Below are 20,770 nucleotides of genomic sequence, written 5' to 3'. Positions count from 1 at the left end.
TTTTGTGCTGGAAATTCTGTTTTTATTCTGTAACACAGGTGAGTGTTCAGGGCAAGAGCTGAGAATGAAACTAGGGTGCTATTGGCCCCAAAGGCACCTTCAATCCCTCTACCACATCCCAGTAGAAAGTCTCGAGCCCTTGGACAGGTGGACATGGGTCTGGGACTTAAGGCTGTAGGAGGTGAGGCTGTAGTGACAGGGGTGTGGGGCGGAGCTGAGAAGAATGTGTGCAGCGACAGACGTGAGGGTGTTTCTCCAAAGAGTTGTGGATCCTCTATTTAGTGTCTAGGGGAACGTGGGCATGTGTGAGGGCTCAGGCCTCACCCTCCTCTCCGCTGTCGTCCACGCTCGCCTGCCTCACCACCTTCCGGAACCTGGGCGTAGAGGAAACGCAGGGCTCTCCCCGCCCTTGCCCCTGCTCCTGCTCCTGGAAGGCCCGGGTCTGGTTGGCCACCAGGGTACTGCCCTGGAGGGCAACCATTGACTGGCAGGACTTCAGGGCAGGCTGAGGCCCCTTGCCCACCTGCTGGCTTCCCTTGGTCCTTGCGAGCTGTGGGAAGGGCTGTGGAGGCTCTTCATGTGAAGACTCATGGGAAGAGAAAACCTGGACAGGTGTGAGGACATAGAAGCCATGGGGCACCCAAGCAGAGCCAGGAAGATCTGGGGCAGGGGCGCCAAGCACAGAGCCGGGAGGAGGCGAGGGCCGGAATGTTTGTGGCACCCAAGTCAAAAGCCAAGCTGTCCACAGCCATGCTTCCCCAGCAGGGAGGGCAACACCCCAGCCCTGCTGCCTGCTGCTTGAACCCTACCTGCTCGTAGCTTCCTTCTGGCCCCCAGAAGCCCTCCTCAGCTCTCTGGAGACCCAGGCCTCCCTGCCCTCCGCCCCTCCTATCCTTCCTCTGGCTTTGCACAGGCAGCCGGCAGGTGAAACCCGTGCTGGCACTAGCCCCTGACCTGGGCTGGGTGGATGCGTGTGTCCAGTGCTGGGTGAGGACCTCCTGCCTTTCGCAATGCCCACACCCGCCCATCAACCCGCCACGCCTCCCTATCCTTCCCCATCCACACCTCCTCCAGGAAGCCTCTTCCAAATGTTCCTGCCCTCAGTGGACACTCCTTCCTCCAAGTCAGCCATTTGACCTTGAGTCCCATACAGGGCCTGGCTCCCAGTTTTAGGCTTGTGCCCGCAGCACTTGGCATTGAGGGTGCTCACTTAGGCAGGACTTGGGCGGTGTGAGTGTGCACTCTCCTCCCCACCCCATCCTTTGAGGTCCTGCTCCTCAGACCCAGGAGGGGCTTCAGAGATTACCTTAGCCTCCCCACCATGGGGTTAGAGATCGCCCCCAGGGCCGGCAGGGGCCTGTGGAGCTCATGGCCTGGGGAGGGAGCTCTGTCCCTTAGACAGTTAAGTCTTGTAGTCTGGCTGGAACCTGCTGGTGACCCCGGCCGGGGCTGGCTCACCCAGGAGCCCTGGAAACAGGTGCTGCTTCCGCCCTGCCCCCATGACCCCTCTCCAGCCTGTGCCTACAGCGCCCCCACGTGCCTTCACTGGGTCTCAGCTGTTCTCAGGGGCCCAGGATGTGGCTGGTCCCCGTCTTCAGGGGTATTCATGGGACAGGCTGGAGACACTGGGTACTAAGAGGTACTGGACTGACTGTGAAGGAGGCTGGAACCAGGCCCCCTGGGTCCTACCAGGACACCCTGCATGGGTGGGCCAGACTTAGCTGGGGTACGCCCTGCTCAGGTCTACAGTCAAATGCCCATCCTGGTCTTTCCCCATCTCCCTCCTTATGGCCCCCACCCCTGCAAGCTGAGCTCCCCCAGCCCCAGCCTCACCTCTGGCATGTCACTGGCCTCTGAGGTGCTCTCCAGCTCCAAGGAGGGTTCCAGAAGACTGATGGACCTCATGACCCCTCGGAGGTTGATACGTGGCCGTGGCCCAGGTTCTTCTTTTGGGGCTGCCTGGCTCTCCTCCATGCCCACAACCTTCTCCTCCCCACCACCCCCAGGTTCTGGCGGAAGAGGTGGGAATGGTGTAGAGACTTCAGGGGCTGGGCGCTCCTCTGGGGAGACCCCACCCACTTTCTGCTCCCAGACATGGCTCTGGCGGCTGTGAGGAGGTGGCCCTGAGTCAGCTCTGAGTGACCCAGCAGCCACCCCCAGCAAACTCACCTACTCACCCCCTTCCACTCACTCCCATCCCATACCTGGCAGTCAGGATGCCCTGGTAGATCTGCAGCTGGCGCAGGAAGCCGGGGTTGGGGCGGGCAATGGGCCGGAGCTCCTGCACATGGCGCAGGGCCTGCTCCAGGCTGCATTCATACTGCTTCATGGCATAGGCCAGCACTGTGGCCGCTGAGCGGCTGACGCCCATCTTGCAGTGGACTAGCACGCGGGTGCCCTGTGCTCTGTGGAAGCGGGCCAGGTTCAGCACCCTCCCCTCACCATGAAGGACCCACCTCCTGCAGGGGAGGGCCAGTAAAGGGCTCACAACCAACTGAGAGTAGAGGAGAAGGAGCGAAGGACACTGAGGGCTGGAAGGAATGGCACAGCTGATGGCAGAGTGGGCAGGAGGAGGGCACTGGGGGCCGCTTGAAGCCACAGTGGGGCAGGCAGCAAAGCCTAGAGACCGACCTTGCAGCCTCAATGAAGCGGTGCGTCTCCTTCCAGTGCGGCAGCAACTGGGCCGACTCCTCATCCCAGAGGCGCACATTGTGGTAGGTGAAGCGCTCAGGGTAGAAGTTGTCAATCTCCCGGGCCATGTTCAAGATGTGGGTGACCCTGTCCCAGAAGCCCAAGGCCAGGCTGACGTGGGCAGAGGCACCAGGCCCATTGGCCATCAGACCTGGCAGCCCCTGGGCCTCTCTTTAGCTCTAAGTTTCAAGTCACATGGAGGCAGCAGTTATAGTGGGAGGAGAAGTGACCCAGCTGTCAGATGGCTGCAACCTTGGACCAATCATTTTACCCTGCTGGGCTTGTTTCCTCATCTGGTTCAGACAGCTGGCTCAACTGCAACTCCAGCCCTTCCGTTATTCTTGGAAATGAGTTAGAAAACAGCTTTTGACCTAAGCTGAAAGTGGGTGGGTCTGCAGCAGGGGGTGACAGGGGCTACAGCAGGTCTCCCAGAAGCCCCTGGTGGGCAGATGACAGGTACCTGTCAGAGCAGGCAGCCAGGTCCCCATGGGGAGAAGGGCAGTTCCTTCTTCCCTGAGACAGGGCAAGGTGGAAAAGAGGCTTTTTCTTTCTTTCTTTTTTCCTATTTTTTAGAGACAGGGTCTCTCTCTGTTGCCCAGGCTGGAGTGCAGTGGCATGATCATGGCTCACTGCGGCCTCAATCTCCAGGGCTCAAGCAGTCCTCCTGCCGCAGCCTCCCGAGTAGCTGGGACCACAGACACACGCAAGAGGAACCTTTTTCTGCTTGTCCAAGGCAGTTACAGCAGTAGGCTCTGCTGCTTCTCGTCTTGGCGTGGCTGAGGCCCTTTGTTTCTGTCCTTGTTTCACAGTGCGGGGAAGGGAGGAGACTGGGCGGGGGCTGGCCAGTGGGTCTCCTGTCCCCACCTGGGAGCCCACACCAGGGCAACAGCCCCAGAACAGAGTTAGAAGCAGAGCTGGCAGCTGCTGAGGGTGGTCCAGGGGTTTTTGAAGCTGGCTACCACCGAATGCAGGGAGGCCAGGAGAACGGAAGATGGGGTGGGCAGCCCAAGGGGCTCATAGCCCTACCTGTTCCTCTGCAGCTCCTCCAGGTTTGCTGCGTTCCACTCGGAGCCCTGGGAGACAGCGAACAGCACATTCCCCCTTTCCTCCAGCCTCTGCTCCTGGCCCCCACCCTCGCAGCTGCCAGCGGTCCCCAAGGCCCAGGCCCGGCTGCAGCTCACCAGGTAGAGGTGGGGGAAGATGCGGGAGGCTCGGTCCCGCTGTGCCACCAGCAGCAGCATCTGGTTGTCAATGAAGTCACGGTACTGCTGGAGGGGGAGCCCTAGGCGCAGCTCCAGTGCCTGGCGGATCTGCAGGCAGAGCCCAGGGCAAGAGAGGCTGGAGCTCTCCTAGTGCCTGACCCGCCACCTTCCCTCTGGGGCCTCTGAGGACAGCATCGTGTCCCATCTAGATGCATTAGGGCCAAGGCCAAGGCATCCAGGAATGGCTCAGGACTGGAGACAGGCAAGGTGGGGAGGGCTCCCAGGAAAGGCAAGCTCGCGGCCCCTGCTGGAGGGGACTCGTTCCCCGGGCCCCCTACCTACCTCCTTGGAAGTAACGCTTTCCAGGTCACTGGCATCCAACACTTTCCACAGCTCAGCACGGATCGCCTGCTCCATCTGCTCCTGTTCTGAGGGCCTGGGAGCAAAGCCCTTCAGTCAAGGGGCCCCTTCCCCTCTCCGCCATGCCTCCCACTGCCTTATCCTGCCTTCCCCGTCCACCCAGGCCCTCCCCTCCCCACACTGACCGGCCAGGCTCGACACTGGGAGGCCGCAGAGACTCCAAGTCGGCCATAGCCGTCCACTCATTGAGGCAGCTCTGGTCGGAGTTCAGTCTCTCCTGGTAGTGGCTGGCCCAGGTGAGGGCACTGCCACCTGGTACAAGGCTGCTGCCTAGAGCTGCCTCACATGCTTGGTGCAATACCTGGAGTGTGGCCCTGAGACAGGAGGAGAGGCTGGGTCACACTGTTCCCTTGCTGCCCTTCCCCAGGCCCTGCAGCCTCCTTCGAAGGAGAGGCTGGCCTGAGTCCAGGCAGCCTCTGTCCTTACCACATGGTCTGGATGGAGATGGGCTTGAAGAGCCGGCTCTGCCCACCAGACGTCACGCTGAAGCCCCTGCAGGAGACCAGGCGCAGGTGAGGCCGGACTCCAGGTTTTGCGACAGAGAACCTGTCCTTTTGCTGGATACAGCCAAGGCCCAGGAGTCAGGTGCCTTGCTCAGGATCACAGTGAATCTGACATGGAGCTGGGAGCAGTCCCCAGAGTCCCAACCTAAAGTTCTACTGTACCCCGGTGCCCAGGCCCCGTCACATCTGTCACACTCAGTTATTCCACCCTCTTGCCCCCCGACCTCCAGTTGCCACTGCTTACCCGTCTCCATCTAAGTACACCTGGGTGTCACTCCAGAGAGGCAAGACCAGGCCCAGGGTGCAGCTGGGGGAGCTGGCAGGAGACAGAGGGAAAGCCATTGTCCCCCCTGTCCCTCACCTCTTTGCCCCTCCTTTCCTCTCCCTGCTCGAACCTGCTGTCAGGGAAATCCACACCCAGGAGGACGGTCTCATCCTGGCTTAGACCTTCTCCTTCTTCTGTAGAAACTACCAGCAGGTAGCGGAGCCGGGGAGGCCGGGCTGCCTCCAGCTGGGCTGCCTGGGAGAGATGAGGAGCCCAGGGTCAAAGTGGCCCCAAGGACCCTGCTCCCCACCTAGACACCCCAGGCCCAGAACAGCGCTGACACTGCTCCTTCCTCTCCCATCCCCCTTCTTCCCCGATGTAAAATCAGTGGGTAAGGAGGGACTGTGTGGAAAAAAGTGGGGAATGGGACTGACACAGGTTGCACATTTTTTGTTTCTGCTGAGGGAGGAGGTTGTTTTTGTTTTTGTTTTGAGACAGGGTCTCACTCTGTTGCCCAGGCTGGAGTACAGTGGCACCAGCACAGCTCACTGCAGCCCCAAACTCCAGGCTCACATGATCCTCCCGCTTCAGCCTCCCAAGTTGCTGGGACCTCAGGCCTATGTACCATACCTGGCTCATTTTTAAGTTTTTTTATTGAGATGAGGTCTCCCTATGTTTCTTGGGCTGGTCTTGAACTCCTGGGCTCAGGCAGTCCTCCCTTCTCAGCCTCCCAAAGTGCTGGGATTACAGGCATGAGCCACCATGCCCAGCAAGAAGGAGGTTTTTTGTTTTTGTTTTTTAAACCCTGTCACTTGCCATTGCTATCATTTCATTTGAGAAATGTTTATCACCAAAGAAATACTAAGGACAAAATCTCACAATAGGGGATGATATTTCTGTCGTAAATTCAGTTTTACAGAAGATTCACTGCATCCTGTTTGCCATGTCTTGCGGAGGACGGTGAGCTGTCTCCACAAGCATTTGAACACCAGTGCTCCGGCTCCACCTGGACTCCCTTCCTCCATGGGGCTGGAATCCTCCTCCCCTCTGCCCCGGTCCCTCCAGCACACCCACCCCCAGTGGGTGTCCAGCAAGCCTGCCTTGTGAACTGGTCCGTTTAGGGACAGCTCATGTCATCAGGAAAGTCTTCTACTGGTTGAGGAGAAACATACCTCTGGAATTCCCACCTCTTGGACCTAATTTGGCCCTATTGGCTCACACAGGACAAACCTCCCCTGTTCTTTCCCTTCCAGAGACCTGCAGCCATGACCTTACCCTGCCAAAACATCTCTGCCTGAAACAGCAGGGTTACTGCGGTATGGGTAACCCCAACACTCCCCAGGCTGCTCCCTGCCCTCACACCATTGCTCCCCAAGCACACACACACACAGGGCTCCATTCTGCCCTCAGGTGTGTCTCTTTGCCCCGCCCCCTGGAGCTCCAGATGGGCCCTCACCAGGCGGATGTCATCCTGCGGCCTCAGCAGCTGCACCATGAGGTGCAGGTGCCGCCTCTGCTCCTCCTGTTTCTGGGAACTCTGGGATCCTTGCCCGAAGTCTGTCTGGTCCCCGTGGGGCTCCTCCTCATTCGGGGGCTCCTCCGCTGGCTCAGGACTGGCCTCTGCTGCATCATCATTGTCCCCTCCATCCTGCAGCCCCAGGACAGCCCCTCGGAGCACCGCAAAGCTCTGCCTGGTAGGGCAGTGGGCAACTGTTATGGCCCCTCATCCCCCTTAGGGTAGGGGCTCTCAAAGTCTAGCATGCCTCACATTCACCTGCAGCCCTCGTCTGCAGGGATTCATGGGCACGGATTCATGGGCTCCCACGCGGTCGATAGGTCTGGAGTGGAGGCCTGAGCATCTGCATTTCTAACCCCTTGGCCCCTTGGCAATGCTGCCACCAAACTGAGAACCAGTTTTGGGGGCTTCCAAACTCTCAGCCCCTCTACTCTTGCTCACCTGCCAGGGGATGGGGGCTGCTCCCTTTCCCCTCCCACCTGTTTAACTCAGGGGCTGCTGGGAACTTGGTCGGGGACCCAGGAGTCCTCAGGCCCCTCATGCCCTCCTGCCGTTCGGCCCGTGGCCACCACCTGAGCCAAAGCCCAGGGCAGTGGGTGAGGAAGCCCCAGCTGACCAGGGGGACGGTAAAGGCAAAGGTCGCCCTACGGCGAGCCCACCAGCCGGCCCCACCGGAAACGCTGCCCCACAAATTTGGCAGCGGGCTTCGGCTGCGCGTCCTCCGGGGAGCTTTCTGTCCCTGCACCGGGAGTCCAGGACAGCCGTGGCCAGGCCCGGGGCAGACGGAAGTATCTGCGTGGGGGAGGCGGTGCTCACCTTCGCTGGAGTCGACTCCTTCGCTGGACCGCCCGGTCCTGCCGAGAGATCAGCCCCAGGGGAGGGTGAGGGCGGGGAGGGCTGTCCTCTCCCCTCTCTCAGGAATTCTGGGGTGGGGGGAGGCCAGAAAAGGCGCCAGATGCCAATCGTCTTCCCACCCCAGTCCATGCCCCACCGGGAGGCCCCGTGGAGCACTGGCCCAAGGCCAGGTTGGCTGGGTGGGCGCCGAGGGTGGCGGGCGGAGCGCTGAGATCGGGGCCTCAGCAGCCAGGGAGGCGCGCAGGGCTCTGGATTGTGCCCGGGCGCCAGTACCAGAGACCCTCGAGGCCCCCAGCGCCCTCCAGCCCCAGCCCCGCAGCCCCCTCCTCATGCCCCCGTTCGAGAGGAGCCCGCTGGCTGGCAGGACGCGCTCCCGAGTCCGGGCAGCAACTGCGTGGGCGGCACCACGGCCGGTCCACACTCACCCGGGGCCCCACGGGCGTGGAGGCGCCGCTGCCCGGGGGCGAACGGCTCACTGTGACCAGGGCCATGGGGCCAGGCCGGGGACACCTGGGCTGGCACCGGGCACGGCCCCCTCCCTGAACCCCGCGGACAGTCCTGGCCCTGCAGGACCAGGAAGGAGAGACGGCGCCACCCGGGCCTGGCACCTCCTCGGGGGCGGCCCTTAAAGGGACAGACACTCGCCCAGCCGGACCCGCGGAGCTTCTCAGGGCGGCCGGGCCCCGTCCCTCCCGTCTCCGCGGTTCGGCCCGCCCAGCCCCTGGGCACAGGTCGGGGGCGAGGCCGGGGACGGGCGCAGGTGCGGAGCCCGGAGACCCTGAGGGCAGAAGCTGGAGGCCGGGAGTTTGGTCTCCCTCCCAGGAAGCGCCAGGCCCGGCCCAGCGGGAGCACCTGAGCTCTTCTGGGCCTCCAGCGTCCTGTGCCCTGCAGAGGCGGGTCCTAGGGAGGCAGAGCGGAGGCGGGGGGTGGGGGACAGGTCTAGAGAGGATCAGGCACGGCGCGCCCTCGGCCAAGGGCCCCCACCCCAAACATTTCTCCCTGCTGGTCGGCCTGCTAGTTCCCACTCCACAGGAACCACTGGGAAACAGGCTTCCGGGGAAAACGGCCCGGGGTTTACAAATAACCCAGAAGCTCAAGAGGGGCTCTCAGGTCCACCTCGGAGGCAAGCAGGGCAGGACTTCCAACTACGCGGGGGAAGTGGCTTTCGCAATCCCACCCGTAGAGAACAAGCGGCAGTCACCGCCAGGGCCTGGGCTTGGCTGCAGGGGTCGGTGTGGGGGCTGTTCCCAGCTGGAGGTGAATGGGGCCTGGGGACCCTGCCTTTCCCTCCCCAACAGGCACGTGGGCCGGTTTCCAGAAGACCAGGCTGGGAGGCAGGACGAACTGGGTCCCCAGCAGGTAGGACAGGGCACAGGGGATCTGTCACAGGACGCCTGCTTGGTAAGGACATGTGACTCTCGCCAGCTCTGTTCAGCCCTGAGGGGCAGAGGGTGGGGGGTGGTCTCCTCATTTTACAACTGAAGAAACTGAGGCTCAGATAGGCTAAGGGGACCATGGCCAGGATTCAAACCCAGGTCTGAGGCCGCCACCCACAGTGTCTCTCCACAGCGCCCCACCTTCAGGGTCCCCACCACTCCAGCCCAGTGAGCAGAGCGCCCTGCTGCGACAGTCTCTTTATTTCCATCTGTCTCCCCTGCCCGACCATCCCTGGGGCTCCAGGCCCCAAGCCCAGCAGCAGAGAGTTTATAAATAAATAAATTACAAAAGCGGGCAGGGAGTGGCCTGGCCAGCCCTCCCGGGGCTGTGGCTCAGTGCTCGGTGAGTGACAGCCGCAGGATCCGCTGTAAGTCCTCCTCCTCCTGCTGCCCGCGCCGCTCCCGCTCCTCCTGCTCCCGTGAAGACAACTCCAGGGCCAGGCGAAGTTGCTCTTCAAAGCTGGGTGGGCCGGGGGCTGGGGGCGTCCTGGGAGGGGATCCTGGGCCCCTGGGCTCTGTGGACAGCCGCAGGCTTTCCTGGAGGGCCCTTCCAGGGAGGACAGGGGAGGGAAGAGCAGGAGAGTGAGCGCCAAGGCTGGGGCAGAAGCCGAGGGGATGGGGACCGGCTTTGGAGGACAAGGGCAAAGACAGGGTGGCAGGCAGAGGAGACAGGGCAGGGCCCTGCTTCCCCACCCCTCACACCACCTTTGGTGGCAGATAGTGCTGCTGACAGAGGGTGGCGTTGCAGAGGGCCTGGGGTCCTGGCACCTTCCTGCTATCCTCCTCCCCGCCAAGCCCGGGCTCGGGGGACAGGGACCCAGCCAGCTCCATGAGGGGCTCACCGCTCCAGCTGAAGCTGTTCCTCATAAACCGTGGCCTGGGGAGGAGGGCGGGCACCAGGCCGGGTGTTGGTCAGGGCTTCCCAGACGGTCACCTGCAGTCACCAGAGCCCATAGCTGTCACTTCTGCCCTGTGGCTGCAGAGGCCAGAGCCCACCCCCTGCGCAAGTCCCACCTGCTCCGCCTCGGTGCCCGCTTCAAGCAGGCTCTGCTGGATGGCGAACTGCAGGAGGTCGTCGTCCTCATCTCGGAGGGGCTCGCTGCGCTCCGTGCCCAGCACACTGTACCCCTCAGGCACCTCAAACACGGTGGGGTCCACCTCGCACGGGAAAGGGTTCCCTAGGCAGGCGGCAGAGGGGCCACGCTCAACCCGCAGGACTTGGTGACCAGAGAGCTGTGCAGGCCACCTCTTCCTCCCGTGGGGGTACCTGGCGCGGCGACAGCAGAGCTGGGGGCCGGCACCCACACCGAACTCAGGGGTTCATCACAGCCACACAGGTTGCTGAAGGTGATGCGGGCGTTGAGCACGTGGAAAAGGGGAATCTCTGTGAGGAGACAGCCACACCTGAGCCCTGGTGCACAGCCACCTGCACCTCCGGCCCCTGCAGCCTTCCGGGGACTGCGCTGAGGGGAGGGTGCCATGCCTGAGGTCCTCCCGCTGCCTGGGCCCAGCCTCTCACCAATCTTGACGGGGAAGCCAGGTGGAAGGCGCAGGGTGATGAAGTCGCGCAGCTTGGCAAAGTGAGCATTGCTGATGGCCATTAGGTCAATGATGGGTGTCACCTGGTCACCCAGGGAGAGCGGGTGCTCTTCACTCAGCCACAGTGTTGCCTTGAACCTGCCCAGCCGACCACAGGACATGCGTAAGGCACCGCTGGTGGCCCTTCCACTGAGGACTGCCCTCTGGTTTGTGGGCAGCTGCCTTTACCCACCTTCTGCCTGGCCTGGGGTGCCCTGCTCTGCTCAGATGCCACTGCCTGCCTCCCCTGGGAGCTGGTGTCCTGGCCACGTGGCCCAAGCTGCCCTCCTCCCCGGGCCCAGGCTGGGGCTCCTGAGGATTTCGCACCAGCTCATCTGGTCTGGACAAGGAGGCCAGGTGCCAGGCTGCGGGCTTCTCTCTGGGCCTGGCCCATCGCCCCATTCTCCTCCTCAGCCCAGAGCTGGCCTCACGTGTTGCCAAACTTTTGTGTCCAGCACACCCCAGGGCAAGACTGTCAGGGTTTGAATCCCAGCAACTGTGTGGTGGCTAAAAGAATCCTCCTGAGGTGGTGGTGAGAGTGCTAGGCTTGTGCAGGCACTGTGCCTGCTGTTACCACCTACACCTGCTCAGGGCTCCTCACGGGGCAAAAGCATAACTGTTCTGTTCCACCAAGGTGGACGCGCCACTCCCAGGCCATGTCGCTGGGGGCCCTTCCCACCGTGCCACGCTGGCCCCAGCAGGTACTCATGAAATTAAATAAAAAACCATACATGGGTGGCACCATCCATCCATCAAAGACAAGCTACTGGTCGTCTGTGCCAAGCCCTTTCTAAGGGCTGAGGACCATGGATAAGACATGACTCCTGCCTCCAGGAGTGGAGTCCAGAGAGAAGCCAGCTGAGGGAGTGGGCCCCTCACTACAACAGGCCCAGAGAGGGGTCTGCAAGAGCCCCCGTCCCGAGGCAAGTCCCCAGCCCGCTCTCAGACCTCACCTCTGTACTTTGCTGGACATTTCGATGGGGCGGCCAATGTTCCGTGACTCCAGGCTGAAGTTGGGGTCGAAGTACTCCTCAGGGGAGATGGCTGTGGGGTTGGTGGGGCTGGCTGCCTGCTGCACAGGGGCCTGCGTGGGTTCCAGGGCAGACTCAGCGATCAGGGCGATGAAGCGCGCCCTCCCGCCCAGGCTCAGCCCCCGCCGGCCCTGTCTCAGCCCATCCCTGGCTCACCCCGGTGTGGGAGGAGTGCTGCTGGGCCATCCCCAGGAAGGACTGGAACGGAGTCTTCCCCCCTACGGAGAAGGGGTGGGAGCCGGTGAGGGGGCCACTATGCCCGCACTGTCCCCACCCACCTCCACCCTGGGAGCCTCCTGTCTCGGGGAAGAGGGGGCAGACGGGAATGGGGAGGCCTCCCAGCTCATCCCGGGAAACTCTGGCCCCTGACCCCAGGCCAGGGTGGCCCCACCACATGGTGTGACTAGGCAGCAGGCAGGCGCACCTGGGTTTACCTTTGCTCCTCGACTTGTCCTGATCAGAGAGGTGCTCCGTGCGTGTGCGTGTCACCAGCTCCACGTTGGTGGCACTGTACACCTGGGGAGCAGGGGACACGGGGAGCTGGGGGCTCAGAGCCTGCTCCCCACACTCAGCCTCACCAGTGCAGAACCCAAGTCCTCCTGTCCCAGAGACAGATGAGATCTTGCTCCCCAAAATAGAGGAGATGGCAGGGTTTGAACCCTGGGAAGTCATCAACGAGGAGATGCAGCCCCAGGGTCAAGAGGAACACGCTCCTCATTTCATCTTGGTACCCTGGGTAGGGGCCCGTGATGTGGGTGAGCCCTATGTACTCCGCAAGGGATGGGCACTCAGGCCCGCTGAATTCCCACAAACGCTCAGGGTTTCCAGAGCCCAAGGGCTACTCTGGGATGGATGTGGAGAGGAGCTGAGTTCCTGGACCTCATCTCCTACCCCCAGCCCCCCACCACTAGCCTCTCCTGCCTTGGCCTCGTAGCCGCTAACAGTTTCCATCTTCTCAGACCGCCAGCCCCAGATACCACATTTGTTCCTGAAACAGACCAAACAGGAGCTGGTGAGGACCTGCACCCTCACATCCTGGTCAAAGCCTTTCTTTCCAAAGCCCCCTCCAATCAGCCTGCCTGGGGTGCCCAACTCTGAGGGTCCCTTCTCACTGTGAAACATGGAGGACCCCTGAAGAGGGTGCCTGGACAGCGGGGGACACTTGAGCATGGACTTGGGACTAGAAGAAACTGAGGAATTAGCATGAATCTTGTGAGGTATGATAGTGTCGGGGCTGGGTTTAAAAACATCCTTATCTTTTAGAATTGTGCAGAAGCATTTACTAGAAACATTAGGACATCTGGGATGAGCTTTGACATACTCTAGGAAAAATTTTAAAAAAAGGTAAGGAAGGACAGATTCAGTAAGATTGGCAAGATGTTGATAAATGTTGAAGCTGGGTGATGAGTAAGTACATTATCTCTTCTTTCATATATGCTTAAAATTTTCCATAATAAAAAGCTAAAATAAAAGTATGTCAGTTGGAGACTCCAGTACTCCACTTTCAATAATGGATAGAACAACTAGAAGATCAACGAAGAACCAGAAGATTAAGAACAATACTACAGCTAGACTTTATAAACAGGTCAGAACACTCTACCCAATAACAACCACACACACGCTTCTTACATGCACACGGAACACTCTTCAAGACCATATTAAGAAAACCGGCCGGGCGCGGTGGCTCAAGCCTGTAATCCCAGCACTTTGGGAGGCCGAGACGGGCAAATCACGAGGTCAGGAGATCGAGACCATCCTGGCTAACCCGGTGAAACTCCGTCTCTACTAAAAAATACAAAAAACTAGCCGGGCGAGGTGGTGGGCGCCTGTAGTCCCAGCTACTCGGGAGGCTGAGGCAGGAGAATGGCGTAAACCCGGGAGGTGGAGCTTGCAGTGAGCTGAGATCCAGCCACTGCACTCCAGCCTGGGCAACAGAGCGAGACTCCGTCTCAAAAAAAAAAAAAGAAAGAAGATCTCAAATCAATAACCTTAACCTAACCTTCCACGTTAAGACAATGGAAAAAGAGCAAACTAAACCAGAAAGAGCAGAAAGAAATAATAAATATTACAGTAAAGATTAACGAAATAGAGAATAGAAAAATAATAGAGAAAATTAATGAAACCAAAAGCTGGCTCTTTGAAAACATCAACAAAATTGACAAACCTTTAGCTAGGTTGACCACAGTGGGGAAAAAAAGAGAGAGAAGACTTGGCTGGGGGCGGTGGTTCACACCTGTAATCCCAGTGCTTTTGGAGGCCAAGGCAGGAGGATTGTTTGAAGCCAGGAGCTCAAAAGCAGCCTGGATGACATAGTGAGACCACATCTCTACAAAAAAAGAAAATTAGCTGGGCTCGGTGGTGCATGCCTGTAGTCCCAGCTACTTGGGAAGCTGAGGCTGAAGGATCACCTAAGCCCAGGAGTTCAAGGCTGCAGTAAGCTCTTATCATGCCACTGCACTTCAGCCTGGGTGACAGAGTAAGACTCTGTCTCAACAACAACAACAAAAAGACGAAAATTACATACCAGAATCAGAAATGAAAGAGAGGAGCAACAGAAATAAAAAGCATTATAAAAGGATATAATGAATAGCTGTACACCAACAAATTTTATAATTTAGATGAAATGGACAAATTCCTAGTGAGGCACAAGCCACCAAAACTAATTTGAGAATAAATAGATAATCTGAATAGACGGATAACAAGTCAAGAGACGGACTGGTAAACACAACAACAAAAAACTACACACACACACACACACACACACACACACACACACACACACACGCTCAGGCCCAAATGGCTTCACCACTGAATCCTACCAATCTTTTGAAGACGAATTAATACCAATTATTCGCAAACTATTCGATAAAATAGACAAAGACGTGACATTTCCCACTTCAGTTTATGAGGCATCACCCAGATACCAAAAGCAGACATATATCACAAGAAAACTACAGACCAATATTGCTTGTGAATATGGACACAAAATCCTCAACAAAATACGAGGCAACCAAATCTAGCAACATATGAAAAGAATTATACACCACAACCAAGTGGAACTTATCACAGGAATGCAAGGTTGGTTCAATATCCATAGGTCAATTGATGTAATGTATCAATAGAATTTTTTTAAAAATCACATGGTCATATCAATAAACACAGAAAAAGCATTTCACAAAATCCAACGTCCTTTTATGATAAAAAATACTCTAAAAACGAGGAATGGAAGGCAATTACCTTAACCTGATGAAGAGTATCTATCGAAAACTCACAACTAATATCATACTTAATGGTAAGACTGAATGCTTTTCCCCTAAGATCAGGAACAAGACAAGAATAAAAGATGTCTGCTCTAACCACTTTTCTTTTCTTTCTTATTTATTTATTTATTTATTTATTGTTTTAGATGGAGTCTTGCTCTGTCACCCAGGCTGGAGTGCAGTGGTGCAATCTGGGCTCACTGCAACCTCTGCCTCCTGCCTCCCGGGTTCAAGCAATTCTTGTGCCTCAGTCTCCCAAGCAGCTGGGACTATGGCACTCACCACCATGCCTGGCTAATTTTTTTTTGTTTTTGTATTTTTAGTAGAAATGATATTTCACCATGTTAGCCAGCCTGGTCTCAAACTCCTGACTTCAAGTGATCTGGCCGCCTCAGCCTCCCAAAGTTCTGGGATTACAGGCATGAGCCCCTACACCCAGCCTGCTCTAACCACTTTTTTTCTTTTTTTTTTTGACACAGAGTCTTGCTCTGTAACCCAGGTTGAAGTGCAGTGGTGCGATCTCGGCTCACTGCAAGCTCCGCCTCCCAGGTTCATGCTATTCTCCTGCCTCAGCCTCCTGAGTGGCTGGGACTACAGGTACTAATTTTTTGTATTTTTAGTAGAGACAGGGTTTCACCATGTTAGCCAGGATGGTCTTGATCTCCTGACCTCATGATCCACCCACCTTGGCCTCCCAAAGTGCTGGGATTACAGGCGTGAGCCACCATGCCTGGCCAAGAAAAATATTTGATTCATAATTGTATCAAAAAGAATAAAACACTTCGTGGCCGGGCGCGGTGGCTCACACCCGTAATCCCAGCGCTTTGGGAGGCTGAGGTAGGCAGATCACCTGAGGTCAGGAGTTCAAGATCAGCCTGGTCTGACACGGTGAAACCCTGTCTCTACTAAAAATGCAAAAATTAGCCGGGCGTGGTGGTGGGCACCTGTAATCCCAGCTACTTGGGAGGCTGAGGCAGGAGAATCGCTTGAACTCAGGAGGTGGAGGTTGCAGTGAGCCGAGATCATGCCACTGCACTCCAGCCTGGGCAATAGAGTGAGACTCCATCTCAAAAAAAAGAAACAATAAAAGAATAAAACACTTGGGAATAAATGTAATAAAAGAAGTGCAAAGCTTACACTCTGAAAACTATAAAATAATGTTGAAATAAATTAAAGAAGATCCAAATAAATGGAAAAACATCCCATGTTCATGGATTAGAAGACTTAACATTGTTTACATGGTACTATTCCCCAAACTGCTTTATAGATTCAGTGCAATCCCTATCAGAAGCCCATCTGACTGTAGAAATTGACAAGCTGAATCTAGAATTCATATATTCTGCCTACACTGGGTTGTGAGAAAAAAGAAAATAGAATTCATATAAAATGCAAGGGTCCCAAAATATTGACATAACCCTGAAAAAGCAAAACAAAGTAGGAAGACACACTTTCCAATTTCAAAACTTACTGCAAAGCAATAGTGATTAAGGTAGTATAATATTGGCATAAAGACAGACATGTAGACCAATGGAACTAACTTGGGAGCCAGAAAGTAACCCATTTATCTATGGTCAACTGATTTTCAACAAGGGTGACAAGACCATTCAGTGGGAAAAGCATAGTCTTTTCAATAAAGGGGGCTAGGACAACTGGATAGTCACATGGAAGAGAACCTTCCACTATACACAAAAATCAACTTAAAATGGCTCAAAGACCTAAGTGTAACAGCTAAAATTATAAAACTCTTACAACTCAATAACAAAAAGACAACCCAATTTTTAAAATGGGTAAAGGGACAGGTGTGGTGGCTCATGCCTGTAATACCAGCACTTTGGGGGGCAAGGTACGCAGATCGCTTGAGCCTAAGAGTTCAAGATCAATCTGTAGACCCTGTCTCTACAAATAACTAAACAAAATAATTAAATGATATAATAAAATAATTACAAATAATATTTAAAAATTAGCTGGGCATGGCGGCATGAACCTGTACTTCCAGCTACTTAGATCACTTGAGCCTGAGAGGTCGAGGTTGCAATGAGCCATGATCATGTCACTGCACTCCATCCTGGGTGAAAGGCCAGACCCCATCTCAAAATAAGTTAATTAAATTAAATAAAAAACGGGTAAAGGATCTGAATAGACATTTCTGCAAAGATATACAACTGACCAATAAACACAAGCACATGAAAAGATGCTCAACATCATTAGTCATCAAGGAAAGGAAAATCAAAATCACAGTGAGCTATCACTTCTCACCCACTAGGCTGGCTGGATTCCGAAAACAAATGAGTGAATAATAACAAGTGCTGATGAGGATGTGGAGAAACTGGAACCCTCACATGCTGCTGGTAGGAATGTAAACCAGTACAGCTCCTTTGGTAAACAGTCTGGCAGTTTCTCAATTAATGAGTTATCAATAGCCTGGCAATTCTACTCTTAGGTATATACCCAAGAGAAATGAAAACATATGAAAGAGAAATTAAAACATACATCTACACAAAAACTTGCACATGAATACTTAAGAGTGGCATTATTCATAATCACCAAATAATGCAAATAACCCAAATGTCTATTGATGGGCTAATCAATAAACAAGATATGGTATATTCATACAATGACCACAAAAAGGAATGAAGTAGTTACATGCTACAACTTGGATGAACCTTGAATATATTACACTAAGTGAAAGAAGCCAGACACAAAAGGCAACATACTGTAAAATTCCATTCATATGAGAACTCAGAATAGAGAATTCTACAGAAACAGAAAGTAGATTAGTGGTTGCTCAGGACTGGGAGAGGGGATGAGGAGTTTGGCGAAGAGTTAGCTCAAGGGTGGGGGGTTTCTTTGTGAGGTGATAAAAATGTTCTAAAATTGACTGTGGTGATGTACAAATCTGTGAATAAATATACTAAAAGTCATTGAACTGTATGCTTTAAATGGGTGATGTATATGGTATATGAGTTTGTATCTCAATAAAGCTTTTTTTTTTTTTAATGTTTCCATTGACTGTTAAGGCAAGAGGGGTCATATGTTGTCAGAGAAGCTCTTGCTGGAAGGGTCAGGTTCCTAGGCTACCCACAAAGGATCCTGCCCCCAACACAGCCACACCAATGACAAGCCAACATTGGTGCAAATAGCTGCCGTGAACCACAGCCTAAATCTTTGTCTTAATGGGAAAGCATATGAGGTCAGAAGTCAAGAAACTGGGGACATCTTGACCTGACCCCTCCCTACAAAGGTGGCCACAGGAGCCCAACTACCCCGGCAGTCTGAGTGAGACATGGGCTGCAGCAACCCGCCTGCCCCTGAGCAGCCCCTGGTGAGTGAGCCCAGAGGCCTGAACCAGGGTCTTCAAGGATCGCCCTGCCCTCATTAAGGGTGGCTCTTGCTGTCTGTCCCCATCCCACCCACCGTGTGCCAGGCCCCGACCGACCTCTCAAAGGCCACATTACGAGTGTCCAGGTGGGTGGAGACGATAGGAGAGGTGAGGCGGCTGGCCACATGCTCCTCGCTGGGCCGCATGGCGGCCAGCAGTGCTTCGGGCTCCTGCAGAGCGAGCCCCAGCGTCTCCGCATGCACCACCTGCCGGTCATGGTCCACCTCCATCACCAGGGCTCCTGCCTCTGCCGGCCGGCGGGGGTGGACAGAGGGGTGCAAATCAGAGCTAGATGCCAGCAGCGCAGAGAGGGCGATCATGTACTCTCAGCTGCCTGCTGCCAAGTGGGTCAGCCTTGGCCCCTGGATCCCCCTCCTTCCCCAACCTCAGCTTCCACATCTGGAAAGTGGAGAGAAAGGGCAGCACTGCCCTCCCCAGCCGCGGGAGAACCTGAGGGCCGAGATGCTGCAGTGAGTGTGTCCAGAGCTCACCCTGGCCCTTGAAGATGAAGCTCCTCCGGCCTCGCTGCCAGGTCATGTGCTCGAAGCCCAGGAGGCTGGTGTCTACTCGCAGGCTTTCACCCCGCTTCCACACGCGGTACACATCGCTCGGGCACATCTTGGACACAAGGGGCACTGTAGGGTGCACAGGGGTCACTGGGGGTCTTCCCAAAAGCCCCACCCCAAATCCCTGGGAGCCCAGAGGTCCCCACTCACCCCAGCTGGTGAACTCCCACTTCATCTCCACGTAGAAATCGGGGGCCTAAGAGAAACCAGAGCTGCTCGTCAGGGTCCTGCCTGCTGCTGTCTCCAGCAGGCCCAGAAGCCCCTTGTCCACAGCCAGCCCAGCCCTTCTTTTTTTTTTTTTTTTTTGAGACTTGCTCTGTCACCCAGGCTGGAGTGCAGTGGTGCAATTTCAGCTCGCTGCAACCTCTGCCTCCCTGGGCTCAGGTGATTCTCCCACCTCAGACTCCTGAGTAGCTGGGACCACAGGTGTGTGCCACCACTCCCAGCTAATTTTTGTATTTTTTGTAGAGACGGGGTTTCGCCATGTTGCCTAGGCTGGTCTTGAACTCCTGGGCTCAAGTGATCCTCCCACTTTGGCCTCCCAAAGTGCTGGGATTACAGGCGTGAGCCACAACACTTGGCCCTTCATCAAGTCTTGATGCACTGCTATGGCTCCACTACGCCCAACCACTCTGCCCAAGAGAGGGTGGGCCAAGTGGGGCCCTACAATGGTCTTCGGGCAATGAGGCTGTAAGCACCTGGAAGTGGAGGGCCAGCCCCAACCTGGCCATGAGCCTGTGCAGGGCACTGGGGAGCCTTTGCTTCCACTGGGTCTCAGAGTCCTACTCTGTAAAGGGGGCACAGTGGCTCCCTCTGAGCCTGCTCCTCGGGTAGGGGGTATGAGGTAGTATGCTCTGCCAGCCAGGCCCCTCTGCGTGCTTCCAGAAGGGTGCATAGTAGCAGGTATTCCAGGGGCTCAGGCCATAATCCACGGAGTCAGTCTGAAGTCCCCGCTCCAGGTAATCTGCATTCTTCAGGAGGCCCACAGCCGACAAGGCTTCTTTTCCAAAGGGCCCAGTGTCTCCCACATGAGCCTGGCCGTCTTTCTTTCCTACGTGACCCTGAGCTGGGGTCAAGATAGACCTCCTCGCTGGTGGCAGGAGGCACACTGCACAAACTGGGTGTCTTTCCAAGGCAAGGCCTGGCACAGTAACCAGGTGATGCCCTGCCATGGTACCCTACCTCCATAATTGTGCCCTGCTGTACCTGGCGAAGTTTGTTGAGCAGTTCCGGAATGCCCGCCAGCCTCTGTGTAGCCCTCTGGTAGTCCCGATACTGGAGCACCAGCTGCACCATCTCAGGGTCTCCAGTGCTGACTGCCTCCTGCAGGACTGCGGGCACCAGGCTGCTGAGGGGAGCCCTCCAGATGACCCCAGGCCTGGCTGCTCACTGCCCCCCGCCTGCCAGCCTCAGGGGGAGCCCCTGTCCTCTGCAGTACCTGCCCAGCCCTGGCGGTTCTCTTTGCCCACGTTGGCATTGTGTCGAAGGAGCACTCTCACAGACTCCAGGTTTCCCAGAGACACGGCCAGCTCCAGCGGGGTCCGCCCGCGGGGGTCCTCCTGTTCAATGTCGTGCTGGGGGAGACGGGACACTCAAAAAGGGCAGGAGAGAAGAGGGCAAGGCAGGGAAGCTGCCAGGGCGAGCAGAGTTGGGAATCGCTGTGGGAAACAAGGACGGCAGACTGACCAGGGAGATGGCAGAGAGTGGCCTGGCAGGGGAGAGGAGAGGGCAGGAGGGAGGGCAGGGGCAGAGCCGGGGGTCTGGCGGCGGGGCCTGGTCAGGCAGAGGTGTAAGATGTCAGGAGTTTGTCGGAGCCTGGGGACGAGGACCAGGGTTCTTGTTCTCAGCCTGGCTTAGAGGGGATGCGGAAGCGAGTTCGGGCGAGCAGGGCAAGGCCCAGCGCAGGATAGACGAGGCCAGAGGCTCCAGCGCGAGGGGCCGGTGATCTGGGCTTGGGATTGTGCAGGGGAGGAAGGCCCAGGATGTCGCTGCGGAGCTGAGCAGGGGCGGGCGGCCTCCAGGACGGAGGCTACAGCCTTGGGTGGGGGACCCGGGGGACGGGCCGGGT

At 56.6% G+C, this 20,770-nt stretch overlaps 2 protein-coding genes across 3 annotated transcripts; both read right to left on the bottom strand.

Annotated features, from left to right (window-relative positions):
* Positions 1 to 204: 204 nt before the first annotated feature.
* SSH3 (slingshot protein phosphatase 3) lies at positions 205 to 8,310 on the bottom strand. The gene is made up of 14 exons (XM_011986981.1): positions 7,878 to 8,310; positions 7,414 to 7,451; positions 6,538 to 6,772; positions 5,212 to 5,336; positions 5,061 to 5,132; positions 4,740 to 4,805; positions 4,439 to 4,627; positions 4,236 to 4,329; positions 3,873 to 4,001; positions 3,718 to 3,764; positions 2,632 to 2,778; positions 2,205 to 2,405; positions 1,834 to 2,107; positions 205 to 604 (listed from the first exon to the last, which is right to left on the bottom strand). The coding sequence occupies exons 1-14, from the start codon at positions 7,941 to 7,943 to the stop codon at positions 314 to 316; spliced, it is 1,974 nt and encodes a 657-aa protein (XP_011842371.1). The 5' UTR covers positions 7,944 to 8,310; the 3' UTR covers positions 205 to 313.
* A 761-nt stretch (positions 8,311 to 9,071) lies between these two features.
* ANKRD13D (ankyrin repeat domain 13 family, member D) lies at positions 9,072 to 20,523 on the bottom strand. Of its 2 annotated transcripts, XM_011986980.1 has the most exons (15): positions 20,389 to 20,523; positions 20,141 to 20,276; positions 19,909 to 20,033; positions 18,853 to 18,898; positions 18,628 to 18,771; positions 18,194 to 18,383; positions 12,419 to 12,485; positions 11,932 to 12,013; positions 11,654 to 11,715; positions 11,420 to 11,550; positions 10,408 to 10,565; positions 10,156 to 10,272; positions 9,903 to 10,066; positions 9,731 to 9,822; positions 9,072 to 9,435 (listed from the first exon to the last, which is right to left on the bottom strand). In XM_011986980.1, the coding sequence occupies exons 3-15, from the start codon at positions 19,996 to 19,998 to the stop codon at positions 9,222 to 9,224; spliced, it is 1,557 nt and encodes a 518-aa protein (XP_011842370.1). In that variant the 5' UTR covers positions 19,999 to 20,033; positions 20,141 to 20,276; positions 20,389 to 20,523; the 3' UTR covers positions 9,072 to 9,221. The 2 variants fall into 2 exon arrangements, with proteins under 2 accessions (XP_011842370.1, XP_011842369.1); XM_011986979.1 differs by lacking the exon at positions 20,389 to 20,523 and having other exon boundaries at positions 20,141 to 20,277.
* Positions 20,524 to 20,770: the final 247 nt, after the last annotated feature.

The sequence above is a fragment of the Mandrillus leucophaeus genome, unplaced genomic scaffold (assembly GCF_000951045.1).
Source record: "Mandrillus leucophaeus isolate KB7577 unplaced genomic scaffold, Mleu.le_1.0 Scaffold30, whole genome shotgun sequence".
NCBI lineage: Eukaryota > Metazoa > Chordata > Mammalia > Primates > Cercopithecidae > Mandrillus > Mandrillus leucophaeus.
This window is presented reverse-complemented; position numbering and strand designations above follow the sequence as displayed.

What these genes read in the sequence shown, in the direction of transcription:
- SSH3 (XM_011986981.1), bottom strand. Translation starts at nt 7,943, where the DNA reads ATGGCCCTGGTCACAGTGAGCCGTTCGCCCCCGGGCAGCGGCGCCTCC. An exon ending in CCCAGTGTCGAGCCTGGCCG is followed by an intron (nt 4,330 to 4,438) that starts GTCAGTGTGGGG and finishes CTTTGCTCCCAG; the next exon opens with GCCCTCAGAACAGGAGCAGA. An exon ending in CAGGGCATCCTGACTGCCAG is followed by an intron (nt 2,108 to 2,204) that starts GTATGGGATGGG and finishes ACCTCCTCACAG; the next exon opens with CCGCCAGAGCCATGTCTGGG.
- ANKRD13D (XM_011986980.1), bottom strand. Translation starts at nt 19,998, where the DNA reads ATGGTGCAGCTGGTGCTCCAGTATCGGGACTACCAGAGGGCTACACAG. An exon ending in GTGGGAGTTCACCAGCTGGG is followed by an intron (nt 18,772 to 18,852) that starts GTGAGTGGGGAC and finishes TGCACCCTACAG; the next exon opens with TGCCCCTTGTGTCCAAGATG. An exon ending in CTTCATCTTCAAGGGCCAGG is followed by an intron (nt 18,384 to 18,627) that starts GTGAGCTCTGGA and finishes GCCGGCCGGCAG; the next exon opens with AGGCAGGAGCCCTGGTGATG.